The sequence below is a fragment of the Peromyscus californicus genome, unplaced genomic scaffold (genome assembly GCF_007827085.1).
Source record: "Peromyscus californicus insignis strain IS unplaced genomic scaffold, ASM782708v3 Scaffold_3__1_contigs__length_106647218, whole genome shotgun sequence".
Lineage (NCBI taxonomy): Eukaryota > Metazoa > Chordata > Mammalia > Rodentia > Cricetidae > Peromyscus > Peromyscus californicus.
This window is the reverse complement of record NW_026294551.1, coordinates 87,929,979-87,954,491: the sequence shown is the minus strand read 5'-3', so window position 1 is coordinate 87,954,491 and position 24,513 is coordinate 87,929,979. Positions and strand designations below refer to the sequence as shown.

The following is a 24,513-nucleotide window of genomic DNA, read 5'->3' as shown; positions in this document are numbered from 1 at the left end:
ATTCCCAGCAACCACATGGTGGCTCACAACCATCTGTAATGAGAGATCTGGTGCCCTCTTCTGGCCTGCAGGGATACATGCTTTATACATAATAAATAAATAAATCTTAAAAAAAATGTTTTACCTAAATCTGTGTCTGTGAACTATGTGCACGCAGTGCCTGTAGAGTCTAGAAGAGAGGTCAGATCCCTTGAGACTGGAGTTACAGATGGTGTGAGTCACCATGTGGGTGCTGGGAATTGAACTCAAAGCCTCAGGAAGAGCTGAGCCATCTCTCCAGCCCCTAGATTTTTACTCCTAAAAACATCAAATAATACTATAAAATATTTTCTATATAATTCATTTTTATATCAGTCTTTAAATATTTCTTCAGTGAAATAATGTTCTTTTAATTAAGAACATACATTTGAGAATTATTTTTTTCTGTGAGTTCTAATCATACTAGTTGTAGGACCTTGCCCAAGACTTGAAACTGCAGTTCCCTTTTCTGTTAAACAGGATAAAAACTACTCTAAAGCTTAAGATTATAAAAGCATGAGGTTTCATTTTTTAAAAGATTTATTTAATGTCTGCATTCTTCCCTCTGCATGTATGTCTGTGTATCACATGTGTGCCTTGTACCAGTAGAATTCAGAAGAGGGTATCAGATCCTCTGGAAGTGGAGTTAAATGGCTGTGAGCCCCAGTGTGGGTTCTAGGAACTGAACTCAGGTCTTCTGAAAGAGCAACCAGTGCCCTTAACCACTGAGCCATCTCTCTAGCCCCATATCAAGCCCTTGACCTGGATATAATTAACGCCATGCTCTAACCAACTGAACTAACTGGCCAGCCATCATTATTTCTTTTATGACTCTGATTGCTTTACCTAAGTACCTGGGGTCAAGAATTCCGTTTTGCTTACTTCTGTAGTGCTATATGTGAAGTAGATTTAGAACTCTCACAATGTAGTGGACCTGGGGTTCCCATTTCCCTGTATCAAGCTCCTTTCACAAGTCTTGACAAACCCTCCTCCACAGAACTCTGGTCCAGTCCCTCCTTCCTACTTTGACTTAGTCATTCACACTATCACTTCTCCAAATCATTGCCCTTGTCTCCTGACTCATCTCCTCTGTGACTCACCCTCCACACTACAGTCAAATTGATCTTCCTAAACTACAGAATAGGACATTATTCCCCAGATAAAAGACTTTCTGTTCCTACTCATCCCTAAGAAGTGAATTTCATCTGAGAAGTATCTCTGCTTCTCCCTTTCCTCACCCACTCTGTATTCCACCTATGCCAGATTATTAGCTATGAAACTTCTATTTTAGGTGAAAATGTGTTGAATGCCAGCAGTTTCCTATTGCCCAACCTAAAAGTTAATTATTCTGGATATTCTGGAAAATGCCAGGAGGTTTCACATTTGTTGGGTCTGCCAAGCATGTCCCTCCAACCTCCCATACATATTTACTAAGAATCGATTGTGTGCCTTTCTCTAATCTAGGACTGGGGAGAACAGTATACAAGATACACTCGATCTCATGAAGCTCATATATGTGAGCAGGGATCATAAGAACAACAAATCAAACCATCTCAGAGTGTGATCTGGATTACAATGCTAAGAGTGGGGAGGAAAGTCTTGGTGAGTTACTGAAAGGGCTTCTATGCATGAGAGGGTCAAATGAGGTAACATTCCAGATGAGACACTGATAACCCAAAGAAGCAAATATTCAAGTAGATAGGAGAACATTCTCTGCAGAGGGACAAGAAAGCTGAGCGGATCTTGGTGCAGTGAGTCCAGGTGTTCATGGAAAGGACAATCCTCAGTGGCTGCAGAGACAAGCATGAGTGGAGGTCAGAAGAGCAGGTGCCTGTGCCATAGCCTGCCATACTCAGCCGGAGTCATTTATAGAGCAGCATGGAGTTAGCTGGCACAGGATCACCTTGGAGTGAGGCTTCCTCCTGACTCCCTACCCCAGCATTATTTGGAAGGGCTGATGAGGGATGGACTGTAGGTAATGGATAATTCAGGGTACAAAATCTCTGACCCTCCCCATAGGGTCCTGCTCCGAGGGGACAGGCACACTCCTGAGCTTTCTCCTGAGTTCCAGCTGCAGCTCCCCACCCAGCCCCATTCTTGCAGGGTTCTCCTGAGAGCCCTCCCTCAATAGGCCACTTGTAAAGAATCTTCCTCTCAAGTTCTCCTTCCAGGAAACCTGGCCTAAGATAAAGGAGGGCGTGTGAGTAGAATGAGAGCCTGATACGATATTATATATATTCTAGCATTTAGCATTTATCATCTCCTGTTTAGTGATTTTTTTTAAAGATTTATTTTTATTTGTATGTATGTGCTTTTGTCTGTGGGAGTATATTTATGTGTTTGTAGAGTCCACAGAGGTCAGAAGCGGGCATCAGCTTCCCCAGAGCTAGAAGTACAGACTGCTGTGAGCTGCCTAATGTGAACGCAGGTCCTCTGCAAGAGCAGCAAGTGCTCTTAAGTGCTGAGCCATCTCTCCAGCCCCTCCAATTGTTTAGTTTAAATTGTAACTGGAGTCTTGTTTTTACAAATCTAAGCACGATACTCCATATCTGAAAATTCTGCATTCACAAACCCACACAATCATGTATCAAATATTTCAGAAAAAAATAAAATACTATAACTAATATAAATAAAAATACACTGTAACTACTCACATAGCCCTTAAAGGACATTAGGTGTTATAGGTAGAGATGATTTCAGCTATAGAGGAGGATGTATTTAAGCTGTGTGCAAGGGATTTGAGCACCCATGGATTTTGGTAGCCTCAGGAGACTTTTGATTTGATCAAGATAAAATTAGCTTTTGTGATTATAAAAATTATAAATTATGTCATTTATCTTAAGGATAAATATTCTAAGTGAGAATTCAACTCATTTTTGAAATTGAAATAAAGTAACTTCCAAAGATTTCTGCTTCTCTACAAAATTACTAATATTAAATAACTGAAAAAATAACTTTTCCACAAAATTATTAATATTATGATTCTAGCACAAAGATTGTTGCTCTCTGGACTGGAAAGATATTACCTAGGAGTTGCAGGGCTGAACTTTTCTTCTCTTTCTGTCTCCTTTCTTTGGATCAGGGGATTTTCAATTATCACTAAAACAGAGGGTAAAGTATGGTACCATCACAAAATCATCAGAAGATTAATGAGAGCTAAGTGGGCACAACAGTGACCCTCAAACCGTGGTTCCATCCTCCACAGGCATCTTCTCATGTCACTAGGAGAAAAGGGCTCCTGGAATGTAGTCATCAATTCAGCCCTACATAACATTTCCAGGGCTTTGTGTCTTAAGTCCGAACAGATGACCCATACTAATATTACTTTATTGATTTTCTTGTATCCAACATTTGATTTGGTTACAACATGCCCTTCAAGAAAACAAATGTTTACTTGACCTTTACTCCACATCTAACTTCACAAACAATCCTTTATTTTATTTATCCTCACAACTGTCAACCTGTAACATTTAATAGGGAAATTCCTCTCTCTAGACATGGGTGTTCATTCATTCAAGGAATTATAACTGTACTAGGCCCATGAAGTTTTTCAAAGTTTTCTGTCTTCATAGTTCACACATTCGACATTATTCAACTCAGGAGAGACTGTCCATATCCCTGGAACACACATGGTTAAGTGCATAGAGTTGAGCACCCCTTAACTGATGTGTGTAATGTGTGTTTGGTCCTGCAGCACTGGAAAAGAATGCCTTGATTACTGTATCGCTCTTCCCTCCCCTTTTCCGGACAAACAGGAGAACTGGAGCACAGGCTTTCTTATTTCTCGTCTGGGCTGGACTTGTCATCTGTCAAGTGGTGAAGTTTATCCTCGTCCCCTTCCTTAACATTCCCAACAAACTAATGGGTGTTATTTAATGAGACCCAACAAAATCTTGTTCCCAAAGCTACAGTATAGATAACTATTGGCCCAGGATATGTCTATAGAAAGATATGTGATTATAATAATTATTATGGGATTGAGGCAAGTTGGAATGTGAAATAATCAAATGATGGCAAAATATCATCTAGTAAAAGTATCACTTACCATGTACCAGGAAACATTCAGAAAGCATGCCTTCTAACACTGGCTTTTTCTGATAAGGATCAGAATAACAATTTTACTTTTCTGTGACTCCACTCAGCCACAAACTTACCGCAAGAATAATACTGTAAGAGGAACATTTTTTTTTTTTTTTGGTTTTTCGAGACAGGGTTTCTCTGTGTAGCTTTGCGCCTCTCCTGGAATTCACTTGGTAGCCCAGGCTGGCCTCGAACTCACAGAGATCCGCCTGGCTCTGCCTCCCAAGTGCTGGGATTAAAGGCGTGCGCCACCACCGCCCAGCAAGAGGAACATTTTTAAAGTGCTGCTGGGCATGGTAGCAGAGGCCTGTGATCTCAGCATTGGGAGGCTGAGGCAAGAGAACTGCCTCTTGTTCAAAGTAAGTGACCGAGGGAGTTTCATTCTCTCTCTCTCTCTCTCCCCCTTCTCCCCTCTCCCACCCCTGCTGGTTTTTTGAGAGAGGGTCTCATTGTGTAACAGCGGCTGGCTTGAACCTTGTTATGTAGACCAGGCTGGCCTCAAACTCATAGAGATCCACCTGCCTCTGTCTCTCAAGTGCTGAGATTTAAGATGTGTACCACCATGCACAGAAAAACTTTCTCTTAAAACCCAACCAAACAAAAACTAATGCCTACTTACCACACTCACCAACCTTAAAGCTCTCAGAGAGTGGCCTGATATAATCTTCACTGCCCCAGGAGGATACATTCACAAAATGGTCTGGGGAGTCACGGATGGTGAAACTGAAAGTGTATCTTTCTGATCCAATATCTGAGGAAAAACCAATGCTTTAATATTTCAGGTAAATGTGACTTTGAAAAAATGATTACCCAACAAAATAATAATGATGATGGTGATAAAATATTTAAAATGGTAGAAAATGTTATTTCCTAGATATAGTCCCTGCTTTATTTAGTTTAGTTTTTGTTTGTGAGACAGGGTAGAGCAGACTGGTCTTGGACTTTTGGTGATCTTCTTGATTACTTAGTCATCCCCTAATGTACATTCTATACTACACTATGCTTTCATGCATTTCCAAGTACAGTGTAATAAGCAGCCATGGTAGTTAGATCTCACTATGGCCCTTTTTCTTCCCATACTTGTGTATTCAAAAGAAAGTGACATGCAGACCTGAACGGTCCAGATGTTAGCTTAGATTTCCTGTTTTTCAACTATTATAGTCACAAAACCCTAATTGAGTATTATTTCACAGGGGAGGCCCAACAAGATTAGGAAAAACTTTAACCAAAGTCGTAAATCATACCTAAACAGTTGTTTCAAAACAATCTGTGTGCAACTAAAGTACCACTAGAGGGCAGCAAGTACATTTTTTTTTTTACAGAGTGGGATTTTTTTTCTGTTGCTTTTGGTAATTTAAAAAGTAATATAAGAGGGATTAGAGAGATGGCTCAGCAGTTAAGGGCTCAGTTCTCAACAACCACCTGCAATTCAGTCTCCAGGGGATCTGATACCTGGGTTTAATTTCCAGGACCCACATGGGGACTCATAACCAACTCTAACTACAGTCCCAGGGCATTGGACATCCTCTTCTGGTTCTGAAGGTACCAGGCACATGCAGACAAAACACTCAAACACATAAGACAAATAAAAATTTAAAAACAAAATAAAACCTAAATCTGCCACTGCCCTCCAAGTGCCGGAATTACAGACATTCGCCACCAAGAGCAAGTTTTCTGTGCTACTGTTGTTATTCCATGTGACCATTGTCCTCTCAGCTGTGTCCCTCTGCCATCTCTACCCAATGTGGAGATGACCCACAGGTCCACTGTACACAGTGTCATTAGAAGCATTTGAACTGGCCGTGCGTAGAGGCACACTTCTTTAACCCCAGCACCTGGAAGGCAGAGGCAGGAGGATCTCTGTGAGTTTGAGACCAGCCTGGTCTACAGAGTGAGTTCCAGGACAGCCAGGGCTACCTATGTGAGACCGTGTCTCAGAATAAAAAAAGAATCATTTAACTTTTGTGTCTGCTGGAGTCCTTCTTCATGGGTGAATGTAGGAAAGATCTTAGATCACTTAGTGACTAAGACCAGTAAATCTAGTTCCAAGTTCATACTCTTAGACACCATTGTATCTGGTAATATGAAACTACAAATTAATGAATTGGTAAATTTAATTAACTATATTGCTAAAGCCTTTAAAATATAGTTGGAGAATATCACACTATATCATTGAAAATATTATCTGTCTTTATACATACACAGCCTTGAATTGAGTATGACCATACATGTAGAAGGCCTGGCCTTAAACACACTAGAAAATATAGCCAGTTAAACATACTTTGTAGCAGTCATATGCGGTACTTAATGAAAAAAATTAAGAAAGAGTTAAATAGAACTCAGCTTTTTCTGTCTGGAAAGCCTTTGACATCTGTTTTCCCAATAACTATACCGATTATTTTCTGAAAAACAAAAGAGTAGAGAAGACCAATATTAAACACAGATGTAGATGGTAAATTTAATTTCATGGACTTGTTATATTTTACCAGCTCTAACAAACATTTTTTGACTAGGAAATATTTAAATGCATTTATTCCAGACAAACATCTAACAATCTTCACAAACATTCAATTCTCCAAGGAATAGTACAAAGTAATGAGAGAGTTAGCTGCTATTATAAATATAATCATTTACTTAATGTTTCTACTTTATTTTCAATCACTAGAGGGAGCTATCAATCTTTACTGAATTCATCCAAACACATGTATAATGCAATTTAAAGCTTTCCTTTGCATAGGGCTTTCTAACATAAAACTGCTTAGCTGCTGCTTCTTCTCTTTTCTCTCTCTCTCTCTCTCTTTCTTTCTTTCTTTTTTTAAAAAGATTTATTTATTATGTATACAGAAGAGGGTGCCAGATCTCGTTACAGATGGTTGTGAGCCACTATGTGGGTGCTGGGAATTGAACTCAGGACCTCTGGAAGAGCATTCGGTGCTCTTAACCTCTGAGCCATCTCTCCAGCCCCTTTCTTTCTTTCTTTTTCTTTCTTTCTTTCTTTCTTTCTTTCTTTCTTTCTTTCTTTCTTTCTTTCTCTCTCTCTCTCTCTCTCTCTCTCTCTCTCTCTCTCTCTCTCTCTCTCTCTCTCCCTCCCTCCCTCCCTCCCTCCCTCCCTCCCTCCCTCCCTCCTTCCTTCCTTCCTTTCTTTCCTTTTTGTTTTTCTTTTCAAGACAGAGTTTTTCTGTGTAGCCCTGGCTGTCCTGGAACTCACTATGTAGACCAGGCTGGCTTCAAACTCACAGAGATCCACCTGCCTCTGCCTCCTGAGTTCTGGGATTAAAGGCATGCGCCACCACTACCTGCCTGCTTAGCTTCTTATTCCAAATATGTTGGGCAATAATATAGACTGTAACAAACTTAGATATTGCCACTAACTTAAATCTTAAAGTTCTAGACCTTAAATCTTGGAGATACTAATGTCTCCTCAAAGTTTTAACGTTCTCTTCAGTGAATGCCAAAGAAAAATTAAATATTCCCGGGTGGCAGTGGTGCATGCCTTTAATCCCAGCACTTGGGAGGCAGAGGCAGGTGAATCTGCCTTGGAAGCCAGCATGGTCTACACAAACAAACCCTGCCTAGAAAAACAAAACAAAAAAAAGAAAAGAAAAATTAAATATTAAAAAACATGCTTTAAGAAATAAAAGTAGCCTAGAAAAACAGAAAAGAAATAAAAGTATCTTTCTGAAAGGAAAAAAATTAAACTTTAATGAAGAATCCTAGCAACTGTTTTCAACCTTGCAATAATTTGTGATATTTAAAATACAGTCAGGGGGACTGGAGAGAGAATCAGCCATGAAGAGCACATGCTGCTCTTGAAGAAGATATGTTCCGTTCGCAGCACCCACATGGTGGCTAACAACTGTCTGTAACTCTAGTTCCAGAGGATCTGATCCCTTCTTCTGACCTCCACAAGCACTGCATACATGTGGTACACAGGCATACATTCAGGCAAAAACACCCATAGGCATAAAATAAAAATAAGTCAAATACACTCGGACTTTAAGATTATCACATTCCAGCTGAACAGTTGGCCATGTTATCATATTTACACATTGATATTATTTCTTAAATTCCATATACATGCACATCTTACTGAATTTTGTTGGAGAAACATACTAATAGAAAACTTGAATAAAACTTTTTAATTGGGGCTGGAGAGTTGGCTCAGTGGGTAAGAGCATTGGCTGTATTTCCAGAGGACCTGGGTTCAATTCCCAACACCCATATGGTGTCTTACAACCATTTGTATGTAATTCCAGTTACAAAATATCCAATGTCCTCTTTCGGCATCTGTAGGCACCAGGAACTCATGTGGTCCACAGACATACATGCAGGCAAAGTATCTGTGCACATAAAAATAAATAAAAGTCCAAAAAACTTTCTAACATTTTGAAAAAACAATTAGCAAATAGTTTCAAGGAAAACTATAAGTTTTTTTACATCAATAAACTTTGCATTGCAAAGTGTTAGTGTTACATATAAGTTTATTAATTTTAAGAAATCTGATTTGCAAAAGCCAGATAAACAGCATACTGCTTGGAAATCAGACCTGATGGTTCACATCTGTAATCCCAGCATTCACAGAGGTTGAGGCAGGAAAAACAACGGAAAATTTTTTTTAAGATCAGTCTGGTGGTCTAGAGAGAGAGAGAGAGAGAGAGAGAGAGAGAGAGAGACATACACACAGCTGCTCAGGGACAAAGAATATGGTAATTTTGTACTTATTTTATAATAAATGCTTCATTTTATCAATCCAGATTTTATTTAAATAAGCCTCAGTATGCTAGGAATCTACTCCAAAATTCCACATCAAAAGTCAAAAAAAAAAAAAAAAAAAACAGCTGGTGTGGTGGTGCATACCTTTAGTCCCAGCACTCTGGAAGCAGAGGCAGACAGATCTCTGTAAATCTAGTCTGGTGTACATAGTGAGTTCCAGGCTATCTAGGGGTACCTGGTGAGATCCTATCTCAGAAAAAAGCAGCATGTTCGCAAGTACTTAAAATATAAATTTTGATAATTTTCTTAGAGAATTGCTACTGTTAAATGAAAACAGCTTAATTTTATAACGGTAAATTTGAGCATTTACTAATTTTGTTATTTTATTATTAAGATAATACAAACGAGTTTATTACATTTATTGTGTGTGTGTGCGTGTATATGCGCACACACGCATGGTGAACATATGATGGGCACAGAACAACCTGTAGGAGCCGGTTCTCTCCTCCCACCTTATGTGTTCTAGGGTCAAACTCAAGGGCCCAAGCTTAACATAAGCACATTTGTCCACTGAGCCATCGGTTTGAGTAATTGCTAGTCATATCTATAATCCTATGTCTACTACTCTATAGACAAAAGGAAATTTAATTTACATTTAGCTGACATAAATACAGAGCTTAGGAGTATTTAATTTCTCACAATTATACCAATTCAGTGAGTATCTGTGTACTTGTCAATTATACAAACATCTGTCCAGTGAATCAGTAATGGTGATATAATGTAAAGTTGCTACATAAAGTCTCATGAGCACATACTTGACTATCAGTATAATAGTCATAGAAACCTACCAGATTAGCCATATTTGGATGCAGATCTGAAAGTGCAGTGAAGTTCTTCAATGCCAAGGAGCTTGCCATGCTTTAAATCTGTGTTTTAGAAAATATAATTTGTATGTATACATTAAATATTGAAAACAAATTGTTAAAAAGGTGGTGGTGGCACACCCCTTTATCCCAGCACTCAGGAGGCAGAGATAGGCAGATCTCTGAGAGTTGAGGCCAGTCTCATCTACAGAGTATGTTCCAGGACAGTCAGGGCTACACAGAGAAACCCTGTCTTGAAAAACAAAAACAATAAACAAAACAAAAATTAAAAATCCAAAAGTTAAAATTAGCTAAGGAAGCACTAGATATCCCCTGGCAAATTTTTATAAAGGTGAAATGTAACTAATTCAGATTTAACCTGTAGAAAATATGTCCAAGGGCTGGTGATACGGCTCATTGGATAAAGCACCATACAAGCTGACAACTGAGTTACATCTCTGGAACCCATGTAAAAAAGCCAGAAGTGGGGGCTGGAGAGATGGCTCAGAGGTTAAGAGCAGTAACTGTTCTTCCAGAGGTCCTAAGTTCAATTCCCAGCAACCACATGGTGGCTCACAACCATCTATAATGACATCTGGTGCCCTCTTCTGGTGTGAAGGCATACATGCAGGCAGGGCACTGTATACATAATAAATAAATCTTAAAAAAAAAAAAAAAAAAAAAAGCCAGAAGTGGGGTTCCCATCTGTAGTCCCAACAGTCCTGTGGTCAGATGGGAGCTCAAGACAGGAAAACCACCTAAAAGCTTCCAGACTGCCCTTGAGTACTTAGATAGGCAGAAACAAGAGAGCTCCTACTTCAACGAGGTAGGAGAGAACTCACTCTCAAAAGCTGTCCTCTGACCTTCACATATGCACCCCATTCACACACGCGCGCACGCGCGCTCGCGCACACACACACACACACACACACACACACACGATGATGACAACGACAACAGGGCCTTTGAATGGCTTGTCCGGTAGAGGGACTTGCTCCCCAGCCTAAGAACCTGAGTTCTAGCCTCAGAACCCCATATGGTGGAAGGAGAAAGCCACTTACAGTGCAATGGGTTGTCCTCTGACCTCAGCACCTCTACTATGGAGACCACACCCCACCTCACTACACACAGAAAAATTAAATGTCACCTTGAATTTATAAAAAGAAAAGGAAATACGTTCAAGCTCTGTATGGTGGCTCTTATCTTTAACCCCACCCCTTGGAAGCCTGGAATAGGAAGATGACCATGAATTTCAGACCCATTGGGCTACACATGAAGTCCAGGCCAGCCTGTGAAAGGCAAAGTGAGAACCTGTCTCAAAAACAAACAAAGCAACAACAAAAAGCCAGGCATGGACAGTGGAGAGATGATGAATCAGCAGTTAAGAGCACTTGCTGCTCAAGCAGAGGTCCTGGCTTACAAACACCTATTACTCCAGGTCTAGAGGATATGACACCCTCTTCTGACCTTGACAGGCACCACAAATGCACTATGCATACACATACACACACACAGCCAAACACTCATCCATATAAAATAAAAAGAGATTTAAAAATCTAAGGCGGGGTGGGACTAGAGAGATGGCTCAGCAGTTGAGAACACTGGCTGCTCTTCCAGAGGACCCAAGTTTGGTTCTATCACCCACATGATCACTAATAACCATCAAAAACTTCAGGTCCAGAGGTCAGATGCCTTCTTCTGGCCTCTACAGGCACTGCACACAGGTGATGCACAGACCCACAAGTAGGCAAAACACCCATACACATAAAATAAAAATAAATCTTAAAAACAAAACAAAAAAGCTGGGCATGGTGGCACACACTTGTAAAGTAGAAAGGGAGCCTCCTGACTCCAAAGTAGCTGGATGGCAGCTAAGAGCACTTGTTCAAAAGAGCAAAATGACAAACCCACATGACCACTTACAACCATCTAGAACTCCAGTTGCAGGGGATCCAATGCCCTCTTCTGGGTTGTACAAGCACCAGGCACATAATTAATGCACAGACATGCAAGCATGCAAAACACCCATACACATAAAAATATTTTAAGTATATTTTTTGTAAGTGTCCTAGTGTAGTAGTTTGAATGAGAATGGCTCCCATAGGCTCATATACTTGAATATTTGGTTCCCAGTTGGTGGACTGTTTAGGAAGGATTAGGAGGTGTGGCCTTGTTGGAGGAGGTGTGTCACTGGTAGAGGGCTTTGAGGTTTCAAAAGCTCACACTAGGCTCAATTTCAGTCTCTCTTTGGCTCAACCCTCCCCTTCTCTCTCCTCCAACTTGTGGGTCAGAACAAGCCCTCAGCTATTGTTCCAGGGCCTGCCTGCTGCTGCTGCCATGATTCCTATCATGATGGAAATAGACTAACTCTGTGAGCAAACCCCCCATTTAAATACTTTCTTTTAGAAGTTTTCTTGGTCATGATGTCTCTCCACAGCAATAGAACAGTAATTAAGACATCTAGCTAAGTTTCAATTTATCACTCACTAAAACTTTGCAAAATTTAGCAATTTTTAGTGCCATATAAACTTAGAATTTCAGGTGAATGATGAGTCAATAGCCCATCTGAAAAATTTAAATATTTATTAACATCAGACCTTCCTTAAAAAGAAAACTACAAGCTAGAGAGTTGGCTCACAGTTAAGAGCATCTGTTGCCCTTGCAGAGGACCTGGATTTGATTCCCAGCACCCACTATCGGTAACTCCATTTCCATTCGATTCAGCGCCCTCTTATTACTTCAGTGGTTATCAGGCACACACATATGGTGCACACACATACATCCAGTAAAATACTCCTATATGTAAAAGAATAAAATAAAATTAATTTTATTTAAAAAAATACAGAAAAACTCTAAACACCTCAACTCTGACAGTTATTTACACTTTTGAGGAAGGTCATTTTAAACACATTTCTAGATGCATTTAGTTGCTAAGTTCCAGAGACTGAGGTGGCATCACATATATTTTCATGTGTCTGTCTGTCTGTCTGTCTGTCTCTCTCTCTCTCTCTCTCTTTTTCGAGACAGGGTTTCTCTATGTAACAGCTTTGGCTGTCCTGGAACTCATTCTATAGACCAGGCTGGCCTTGAACTCACAGAGATCCGCCTGGCTCTGCCTCCCAAGTGCTGGGATTAATGGCGTGAGCCACCACTGCCTGGCTTATGTGTGTGTCTTTATCTTTTTTTTTAGCCAGGGACTTCCTTCGCTGCCCTGGCTAGCCTCAAACTCCTGAGTACAAGTGATCCTCCCATCTCAGCTTCCTATGTCCTGTGACTACAAGTGTGTACCATCTCCCCTGACTGTACCTCAGTGCTACCACTACACAGAAAGCACCAATAAAAAACAAACAAATAAATGGGGCTGGAGAGGTGGCTCAGAGGTTAAGAACACTGACTGCTCTTCCAGAGGTCCTGAGTTCAATCCCCAGCAACCACATGGTCGGTCACAACCATCTATAATGAGATCTGGTGCCCTCTTCTGGTGTGCAGACATACATACAAACAGAACACTGTATACATAATAAATAAATAAATCTTAAAACCAAAACCAAAACCAAATAAATGGCTGTTTGTGCCTCCTATCATCATTACAAAAGTTTATGGGTGTTTTTTTTCTTTTTTGGTGTGTGTGTGTGTGTGTGTGTGTGTGTGTGTGTGTGTGTGTGTTTGTAGTGCATGCATGTGTGTGATGTGCTTACAGGTACACATGCCAGCACACGCCCTTGCAGAGGCCAGGGACTGACTAGAGTGTCTTCCTCTATTACTCTCCACCTTTTTTGAGGTGGGGTCTCTCACTCAATCTGGAGCTCACTGATGGCCAGACTACCAGGCTAGCAGCCCCTAAGATCCTCTTGTCTCCATCTACCAGTGCTGGAATGCTAGGCATGCGACCTAGCCTCCCTTTTCACCTGCGTGCTAGGATCTGAACTCAGGTCCTCAGGCTGGTGCAGCAAGCACTTTACCCACTGAGCATCTCCCCAGCCCAAAGGTTTATATTTTAGTAAAAATTGAACAATTCAACCAAACTGATCAACTTGATTTCACTTTTTTGTTTTGCTTTGAGATTATTCACGTTAAAAAACAGAGCCTCTGTGGTAGTTTAACACACAGTTGATCCCTAGTGTGGAGTCTTGCTGGAGAAGTACATCACTAGGGTGGAATTTTATACTCTCACCCTTCTTCCTATTCTCTCATTATCTACATACGTGCCTACCTATCTATCTAGCTACCTACCTATCTACCAACCTACCTACCTACCTACCTACCAATCCACCTACCCACCCACCCACCCACCTGTCCGTCTGTCTGTCTATATCTCTCCCTTCCTCTCTCCCTTCCCCCTTTCTCCCTTCCCTTTCCCTCCCCCTCTCTGCTTCCTGTGTGTGGATGTTGGAAATGTTCCTGCTCCTACTGCCTACCATGCCTTCTTCGTCTTGTTTATCTCTCTGTAACCATAAGCCAAAATAAACTTTCTTCAAGTCTCATTTTGGCATGATATTATACCACGGCAACAGAACAGTAACAATACAGAATCTTTAACTCTATGAATGTCCTCATGCCCAGGCTTTGTTCAGTACCAGGAAGCATCCCTGACACCTGTAAGGATTTTGTATTTCAGGCGCTTGTAGACTTAGTAAAAACTGATTTTGCATCCCAGCCCCACTATTTTGTGGTCATGTATTATGACACTACTTATTTCCTCACATTAAAATGTGACTACTATCTACCTTGCAGTAAGAATTAGAAACTGTGCACAATGTGCCTGGATGTTCACAGGCTCTCAAGAAACGACATCAGTTCTTTTCAATAATATCCAATGTAGCAGGTTTTTGCAGCCCAGGCCTTCCTGTCCCAGAAGATACAATTGGAGATTAGAAGTGTTAAATTTCTTACATTTCTGACTGGTCTTATCTAATTTATAATGCAATTTCACTTTCTGAAATTCTTGCCAAGCACATTCATTTATCCATTCATCCATTCAGCAGCTATTACATTTTTTCTGGTTGAGTTGTGCACACACTGTGATGAGCATGTGAAACTCAGAGAACAACTTGTAGGAGCTGGTTTTCTCCTATCATGTAGGTCCCTAGAATTGAACGTGGGTCATGAGACTTGACTCAAAGTATTTTTACCAGCTGGGACATCTCACTGGCCTCCTCAAAAAGTTATTAGAGAACCCATCAAAAGCATGGTGGCACACACGTAATTCCAGCATTCAGGCTCAGGCAGAAGAATCAAGAGTTAGAGACCAACTAAGCTACATAATGAGACCCTGCACATACACACCCCACCAAAAAATAAAAATAAAAAAGGAGCTCTGGAACTAAAGAAATGGCTCAGTAGTCAGGAACACTTGCTGCTCTTTGCACAGGACCTGAGTTCAGTTCCCAACTACTACAAGGCAGTTCATCTGTAACCCTAGCTTTAGAAGATCTAATACTTTTTTCTGACTCTACAGGAACTGGTCACACACATGATGTACATGCAAAACATAAATATAAATAAATCTTTTTAATAAATGAATCCTCTTTATAAATGCCATTTTATAAATGGCATTTTATAAATCTTATAATTTTTAAATTTTATAAATGGCATTTTAGCTAGACACTTGAGGTCAGAGAAGACAAATTATTTAGTGGGTGGTTGTGTGTTAAAGCACCCACTTGCAAGCTGGGCCAAGGTTGCACATGCCTTTAATCCCAGCACTCAGGAGGCAGAGGCAGGTGGATCTCTCAGTTCAAGTCCAGCCTGTTCTACAGAGCTAGCTCTACAATAGCCAAAGCTATACAAAGAAACCCTGTCTTGGAAACAAACAAACAAACAAACAAACAAACAAACCCCCTACATATACTAAATGGGTTCTCCTCTTTAGCAGCTGCAGGGTTTAATGACTTATATGATATTATATCTTTGAAGCTCTTTCAGTTCCCACTATTATTATCTGAAGTATATTGATGACATACTTTAGTGTTTATCCACAAAAAAAGTATCACTTACTTTACTACCTGAGTGCTTTGAAAAATATAAATTTCACACAAAATAGTTAAATATGTAAGTTCAGATATTACATAATTCATTATCAACTTCTATTTATAACTATATTTCCTTTAGGTTTTTGAGACAGGGACTCAGGTAACTCAGGTTGACCTTGAAATCACTATTTGAGGTCACAGTCCTGAACTCCTGATCCTCCTGCCCGAGATTAAAGGTATGTGTCACCACACTTAGCTATAATGCCTCCTCTTCTCCAACTTCAGTGCCATCTCCTCAGGACAAGGCACAATTAGTCCTCACATAAGATACCATCATTACCTCTTTTCTTTTCTTTCTTTTTTTTTCTTTTTTCTTTTCTTTTTTTTTTTTTTTCTTTTCTTTTCTTTTTTTTTTTTTGGTTTTTTGAGACAGGGTTTCTCTGTGTAGCTTTGCGCCTTTCCTGGGACTCGCTTGGTAGCCCAGGCTGACCTCGAACTCACAGAGATCTGCCTGGCTCTGCCTCCCAAGTGCTGGGATTAAAGGCGTGCGCCACCACCGCCCGGCCCTTTTTTGGTTTTTTGAGACAAGGTTTCTCTGTGAAACAGTCTTGGCTGTCCTGGAACTCACTATGTAGACCAGGCTGGCCTCAAACTCACAGAGATCCACCTACCTCTGCCTCTTCAGTGCTAGGATATAAGACATGTGCCACCAGAGCCCGGCATATAACCTGTTTGTTTCCTTATTTGTTCATATGTACATTGTGTGATAGGGATTCAGGTCAAGAATCAGATTAAGAGCTAGAGCTATAGGGTGGTCACCAGAACTATGCCCTGAACCTACTCAGGTGTCTCAGGGAGAAACAATAAAAATATAGGGCCAGAAGTGACATCTTAAGAGCATAGCCTCAGGACCTCTAGGTCCTTAGTGAGGGAAAGAAAGAAGCTACGGTGGTGGGACTCTGCCAGCTTAAGGTTCCAGTGGGGTAGTGCCACTGGTGACTGTTAGGAGGCTATGCCTCCACCAGAGACAGAACACTAAGACTGTCTCTGACAGAGCTTCCACCCAGGTCTCCCAAATGGCCCTCCTTGAGCTCTTGAGCCCACCTCTAGCTTTAAAAAGGGGTGACTGCCGGTCTGATGTGGGCCAGTTTCTCCAGGACCTTCCTGGTCTTTTGTTTATGGTATGACCTGGCCCAAACCCTTCGTGCCCCTCTTTCTTTCCTCCAGAAAATGTTGTATTACTTGGTCCTTTTACTCTGGTGTGAAAGGAGAGGATTCTGTTAACCCTGCTGAAAATGAAACACAGCAAGCTGCTTATTCTGAGGTGGTGTCTAGCTAACAGATCATCTGAGGACATCATTCAGCTCTAAAGCTCAATGATTTTCTAATTTTTAGGCTATAGTCAAATTTTGAGACATTTAGTCAGTTGGATTCAGATCTGGGCCTTAAATAAATGAACTGTGAGCAGAGGGGTTGAGTGGAAATGAGGAAGAACTTTGTTGAATTTATGAAGCTGGTGAGCCCAAATATGTTTGTGTGTGCGTGCAAGTACATGTCTGTGTTTATGCCCACATGGGCTGATTGTTCTTTTCAGGGTCATGACTGTTCACCAGGCTGAAAACTAGGTGTCACACTGATGCCCTGGAGCTACCATAGAATTTCCCACCAGAAAATCCATTCCTCTGCATTTTCTCTTTGCTAATATTTCTTTTCCTTTATCATAGTGATGTGCACCTTTGATACCAATATTTGGGGAGTAGAAGCTGGAAAACAAGGAGTTCAAGGCCAGTCTTGGATAGATCAACTCCCCCAAAACACACACACACACACACACACACACACACCAAATTCTGGCCATATATCCTAAGCTGGCTTTGAATTTTTTTTTTTTTTTTTGGTTTTTCGAGACAGAGTTTCTCTGTGTAGCTTTGCGCCTTTCCTGGATCTCGCGCTGTAGACCAGGCTGGCCTCGAACTCACAGAGATCCGCCTGCCTCTGCCTCCCGAGTGCTGGGATTAAAGGCGTGCGCCACCACCGCCGCCCGGCGAATTTTTTTAATTAATTAAGAGATGGGCATGCATGTGGATGTCAGAGGACAACTGGTGGGAGTCAGTTTTCTCCATCTACTACATGGGTCCAAGAGATTGAACTCAGTTCATCAGGCTTCACAGCAAGCATCTTTATCCACTGAGCCATCTCACTGCCCCATCTACCCAACCCCAACAACCTCAAATTTCTTATCCACTCGCTGAGCCTCTAGAATGCTGGAATCGCAGATGTGTGACACTATGTCCAACTTTTTTTTCTTTTAACGTGCATGGGTGTTTTGCCTACATATATGTCTGTGTAACATTGTGTGCCTGGTACCAAAGAAGACCAGAAGAGGGTGTCAGATCTCCTGGAACTAGAGTTATAGATAGTTGTGAGCCACCATGTGGGTACTGGGAATTAAACCTAGGCAATCAGGAAGGGAGGAAGCCAGTGCTCTTAACCATTGAGCCTTCTCTCTAGTCCATTCTGCCCAATATTCTGCTTCTATTCTTGATTCTCTCTATCTGTCTCTTCTCCACGTGACAGAACAATCTTTCAAAACGTAGATCATGTCACTTCCAAGCTTTCTAAACCTTTCCAGAGCATTGAGAATAAAGTCCAAACTCCTTGCCATAGCCTCTAGTGTGCACAGCTGACAGCCTTTGCTGCCTCAACCTCTCCTCCTACCACCCTCCAGTGTCCTTGCAGCCCTCATCCCCAGACCAGCGAAGGGGTGGGGTCTGGTAGAAGCAGCTCCCTCTTTCCTCCTCCCCAGTCACAACCTTCCAATCCCCCCAGGACAGGCTCCTCTACATTAGCCTCAAGTACTATCCCCCCTCTGCTCTGTCTCATTATAAAGCTGCCACATGAGATCAGAGCTGTGCCTTGGCTCTTCCTCTCTTGTAACCACAAGTGACTAGGTACTTCAGGATCTCACACATAGTTACTACTAATTTGTAGACTAAATTAAATCAAGTCCTAAAAAAATTAGTTTGTAATTTGAAGATAATATTGTTACAGTTAACTTTTTGGGTAAATAAGAATTCTAGTTGATACCCAATACTATGTTTACAGCATTTAAGTTATAGAAACAAGTAAGGTTTATAGCTTGCTATTCCAGGCAAAGGAAGCTTGCAGGGAACTTGGAGGTGACTTTCCTATGGTTTCCAATTTATTCTAAAGGTTGATGCTGAGTGAGGCCACTATAAGGAAGTTTTCTCCATGAGGCTAGTCCTATACAGAGTATCTTTGCAACCTCCGGACACAAACCACAAATTTTGTAACAATATTTTATGACTAGGATTTGTTTTTCCTGCAAGAAAACAGTTTCCTTTCTTCCAAACACTCTTAAATTGTTGGCCTCCTGGCCACCACACCTGAAAACGCCCCAGTGTGGAGACAGAAGAAAGTGTTAGTAACTTTCTAAGGCAGTTTCAAAATTTCTAGCACTGCTTTTTAAAAAATTATAATTTTGAGGGTGCTGGAGAGATGGCTCAGCAGTGAAGAGCACTAACTGCTCCTCAAGAGGGCCTGGGTTCAAATCCCAGCACCCACACGGCAGCTCACAACTGTCTGTAACTCCAGTTCTAGGGAACCTGACACCCTCACACAGACATGCATGCAGGCAAAACACTAATGCACATAAAATAAAAATAATTTTTTAATTAAAAAAATTAAAAAAAATGTAGGGGGCCAGTAATATGACTCAATGAGTAAGGGCTCTTGGTACCAAGACTGGCAACCTGAGTTTGAGCACCAGAAATCACATGATGGAAGGAGAGAATCAGCTCCCAAAACTTGTTCCCTGACTTCCACACATCTGTAGTGCACCCCCATGTCTGCACACATACATAATAAATAAATTCTATATTATTATTATTATTATTGTGTGTGGTATGTGTGTACAGGTATCTACAAGAAGGCCAGAGGAAGAAGTTCACCTCTATTTTTCTTTGTCTTGTTTCTTTTTGTTTGTTTGTTTTGTCTGAAACAGGGTTTCCCTGTGTACCCCTGCCTGTCCTGGAACTCACTATGTAGACCAGGCTGGTCTAGAACTCACAGAGATCCTCCTGCCTCTGGCTCTGGAGTGCTGAGATTAAAGCCATGCTCCACCACCACTTGCCAGCTTTATTTCTTTAAAGTCTCTCATTGAAACTGAAGCCAGGGTAGCCGATGACTATTAAGCCCTGGTGATCTCTTATTTCCAACCTCCAGAAGTGCAGCCATGCCCCACTTTTATGTAGGTGTTCGGATCCAAATGTATCTGCATCCTTTTGCAGTAAAGCACCCATCCATTGAGCCTCTTTCCAGCCCCATTCAGTATTTTAACATGCATTTTGATTATTCCAACTGTATGTCATTTGGAAAAGGCAAAATCCTGGATATAATAAAAAGGCCAGTGATAACCAGGGGGTGATACAGGTAGGAGTAAGGGAAAGTAAGTGGAACATGGGATTTCTAGGTCAGGGAAAGTAGTCTGTTTTACTCATAATACATACATATATAATATACATATACATGTATGTTTTACTCATAATAATACTCTATCCTAATATCCTGATGTATTCTCCAGGATCCTATGTGACATGCATACATAGGACTGTTCCTAGGTTTTTGCATGTATCCTGTCCCTATCCCCTGAGAACTTGACAGGCTCTCTTCCCCCTTAAAACCTCTCTCCTAGCAGTTATGGTGGCATATACCTGCAATCTCAGCATTTGAGAAGTGGAGGTAGGAGAATCAAAAGTTCAAGGCTAACTTGAGCTACACAGTGAATTTTGAAGTCAGCCTGGGTTCCTTGAGACCCTGTCTCAAGAAGGAAGGGGGGAAAGATTTGGAAGGAAGGAAGGAAGGAAAAGAAGGAAAGAAGGAAGGGAGGGAGGGAGGCAGGAAGGAAGGGAGGGAGGAAAGAAGGCAGACAATTCAGAGAGGATGGAAAGGAAGGAGAAAGGGAGAAAGATAAAGGGAAGGAGGGAAGAGAAGGAGAGTGAGAGAGAGAGAGAGAGAGAGAGAGAGAGAGAGAGAGAGAGAGAGAGAGAGAGAGAGAGAGAGAGAGAGAGAGAACGAACATCTTCCTTCATTTCCTCCATGGCTTGGAGTGATGTTGGCTTGTAATCCAAAACACAGGAGGTGGAGACAGGAGAATCACAAGTTCAAGGCCAGCCTGGGCTACATGTTGTCTCAAAAACAGACAACAACAAAAACTACAAACGCTGTTTCCTCTCTTGCCTCTTGCTCCTCTCTTCTTCCTCTTGTTTCTTCCTCTTGTCTGCCTGTCTGTCTGTCTGTCTACCTCTCTCATGTCCTCACTCTGACACGGCTTTTCACCCTTCTCCAATAAACAAACCTCTTGCTCTACCTCTATTGCTGTGGTGTATTTGCTTACTGGCATATCTTGGCAGGACCCGCCAAAAGGTACCCACTCCGCCTTTCTTTTTTTATCCTTTCAAGTCCATTATCATCACTCCAGGAAAGATGGCAGGAGGCAAGCATGGAGCTGAGAGTTGACATCCTGATCTGCAGGCAGCAAGGGAGAGCCCATTCCCAAAACACACCTCCTCCAACTATGCCGTATCCCTAATGTTTCTCAGTCAGTTCCACTAACTGGGGAGCAAGCATTCAAATATATACCAAATATATATATATATATATATATATATATATAGTATATATATATACTATATATATATATATATAGAGAGAGAGAGAGTGCAAAGGAAAGGAAGGAAAGAAAGGAAGAAAGGAAGGAAGGAAGGAAGGAAGGAAGGAAGGAAGAAAGAAAGAAAGAAAGAAAGAAAGAAAGAAAGAAAGAAAGAAAGACAGACAGACAGACTACAAGAGCCTGTCTCTGAGATTGTTGACCTGGGACCTGACAGGGTGAGGGCCTGGGGAGCACGCACCTCCACATGTGAGGCACCTGACTGGACAGAACCTCACAGTATGGACCTGACCTCAAGGGACCGGGTGACCTGGGACACCGTCATCCGCAGACCCTGACAGGGAGACACCTGACAGGAAATGGACTGGCTGGGAGGGAACAGGCGGGGTAGAAGCTGACTGGAGGAGAACGGACAGGGAGGCACGGAGGAGGGAGTCCTGACCGGCAGGCGCCTGACAGGCCAGGGCCTGCGCGCTCCGCTGTGAACCTTCGGGGCCCAGGCGCTCGAGACACGCGCGGGTGTCCTCTCAGAACTGCCGCGAGGTCCTGCGCGGCCGGCCGGACACCACAGCAGGCCGTCGGAGCCGCGGCTCACCGGACACTCCCCGAGGGCTGGCTGCCCCGCGGCTTCCGCCGGGCGCCGCTCACGCGCTGCGACTTCCACACAGCGGGCGGCGCGACCCCGTGGAGTCCGTTAGAGCGAGGCCCCGCCCCCGCCGCGAGCTGGCCCCGCCCCCGCTGCGCACTGGCCCCGCCCCCGCTGCGCACTGGCTCCGCCCCCGTCACACTAGCCCCGCCCCCGCCGCGCGCTGACTCCGCCCCTGTGTTTACAGGTCTAGGCCCACCACCTGGAAGTTAGGCGTGTGTCGCTGTCACTTCCTGGGACTGGAGAGCTTCTTTCGGACTTGGGTGGCGGAGGGCAAGTCGGCCTTAGGCGCTGAGCGAGAAAAGCCAAGTTTGCGGTCACTCGGAGACAGGAGCAGTTCCCACGCAGGAATGCAAGCCAATAGGGGAGTCCCTAAGGAAGCAAGCGAGGCATCTGCCTCAGTTCTCTGGTTGGGATCTGGCCTGGAGTCCCAGGTTGTTCCGACTGAGCAATCTTCCTAAATGTCTTATAATGGAATTGCAGATGTCTCTGTGCAGGCACTAAATTACCTGAAGTGAAATTTAAAGCAGAGAGTGAACTGAAGGAAGACACGGATATAAAAACCGATAGGGTTGTGGAAGAGGAGATGGCCAGATGCTATTATTAAGGGAATTTCCTTGGTGATACTACATACCACGTACATTAGAAGGTGCACATATAATATCATGTAAAATAGTCAATAGTACTTGAAAATATCACAGTATTATATGAAATAGATAATACTATTGGGGGGGTGGGAAGCATGGAGACAGGGTCTCACTATGTAGCTCTGGCTGTCCTGGAATTCGCTTTGTAGATCAGGCTGACCTCGAACTCACAGAGACCCGCCTGCCTCTGTCTCCCAAGTGCTAGGATTAAAGGCATGTGTCACTATTGCCTGGTTTAAAATAGATAATTCTCTTATGTTCATCTCACAAGCAGTATATCATTTCACCAAAACACCCTATATGTGTATATATACATGTGTATAGAAATGTATATAAAAGCACTGTGTGCTTAATCCGGTTGAATCCGGTTCAGACCAGTTTAATTCGGTTCGGACCAGTTCAGATCCATTTAATCCAGTTCAGACTGTTTCAGACCGGCTTAATCCGGTTCAGACTAGTTCAGACCGGCTTAATCCGGTTCAGACTGGTTCGACCGGTTCAATCCGTTTCAGATCAATTCAATCCTGTTAAGACCAGTTCAATCCGGTTTAATCCCCAATATCTGGCTCTGGGTTTTTATTATAAGACCATTTAGCAATTCGTGTGACAATCGCTCTAGCTAAAAAGGACTTGAGCCACCATCACCGGGCTTAATTTAGCTCTTTTACCAGTAAGGAAGAATTCTTATCAAACCAGGAAGATAAACTGGAAAAACCCAAACCCCAATGGTATGTTGAGCTACAGAAAGATGAAGAGATGGCCCAGTGGTTAAGAGCACATACTGAAGTTGCAGAGGACCTGAGTTCCGTTTCCAGCATCCATGACAGGAGACTCAATCCTCTGTGACTCCAGCTCCAGGTGATCCAAAGCCTGACATCCAACAAACATGGAGTGCACTCACACAGACACACACTTACACATAGAAATAGAAATAAAAACAAATACTTTTAAATAAAATAAAGTAGCCAGGCAGTGGTGGCACACGCCTTTAGTCCCGCACTTGGGAGGCAGAGGCAGGTGGATCTCTGTGAGCCTGAGGCCAGCCTGGTCTACAGAGTGAGTTCCAGGACAGTCGGGGCTACACAGAGAAACTCTGTCTTAAACAAACAAACAAATAAATAGAAAAAATAAAGTGAGTAACCATCTAGACTTGGAATATTTTAGTGACAGTAGCCTGGGCTCTGGGACTGAGATGGATTGTAGTGATCCGTTTTTGCCCCTAAATGCCTGATGCCTCTGTCTCTCAGAGTGTGTTCAGGTGGGGACAGCAAGAGAAGAAAAGGTCCTTACGTCAAGTGTGCTGGCGCAGGTGAGGGTGTAGCTCTGTGGTAGACAGGTTGTCTAGCATTGGTGAGACCTGGGTTTGATCTGCAGCACTGCAAAGTAAATGAAATAGACCAAGTTAAATATGCTTACTTTCCTAAGGAGTGTATGTGCCTGTGTGCGTAAGTGTATGTGTGTATGCGTGTATGCGCGGGCAAAAGCGAACTTGGGTGGTAGGCGTGTGTATAAAAGTGAATTTGGGGGCTGGAGAGATGGCTCAGCAGTTAAGAGCACTTAACTGGTATCCACATGGTCACTCACTAGAATGCTAGTCCCAGGGTATCCAATACCTTCTTCTGTCCTCTATAGGTATGTGCATGATGGACAGAGAAACATGCAGGCAAAACACCTATACGCATAAAAATAAAAAAAGTTTTGAAAAAGTGAACTCACTTAAAACATTTTTTACGTGTGTGTGTGCATGTCTGTATGTGTATAATGTATTATGGCATGTGTGTGGACATCATAGGATAACTTGTAGGGGTTGGATTTCTTCTTTTACCATATGGGTCCTGGGGATAGAACTCAGGTCACGAGGCTTGGCAGCAAGCTCCTTTACTCT

At 42.3% G+C, this 24,513-nt stretch overlaps 1 protein-coding gene across 1 annotated transcript in view; it reads right to left on the bottom strand.

Moving 5' to 3' along the window:
* Positions 1–22,002, bottom strand: part of Meiob (meiosis specific with OB-fold) — a 45,548-nt gene extending 23,546 nt beyond the window's left edge. Inside the window, 5 exon segments of the mRNA XM_052758989.1 lie at positions 3,045–3,117; positions 4,718–4,849; positions 6,443–6,500; positions 9,660–9,737; positions 21,778–22,002. Coding sequence (XP_052614949.1) covers positions 3,045–3,117; positions 4,718–4,849; positions 6,443–6,500; positions 9,660–9,728 — 332 coding nt within the window. The 5' untranslated portion in view covers positions 9,729–9,737; positions 21,778–22,002.
* Positions 22,003–24,513: the final 2,511 nt, after the last annotated feature.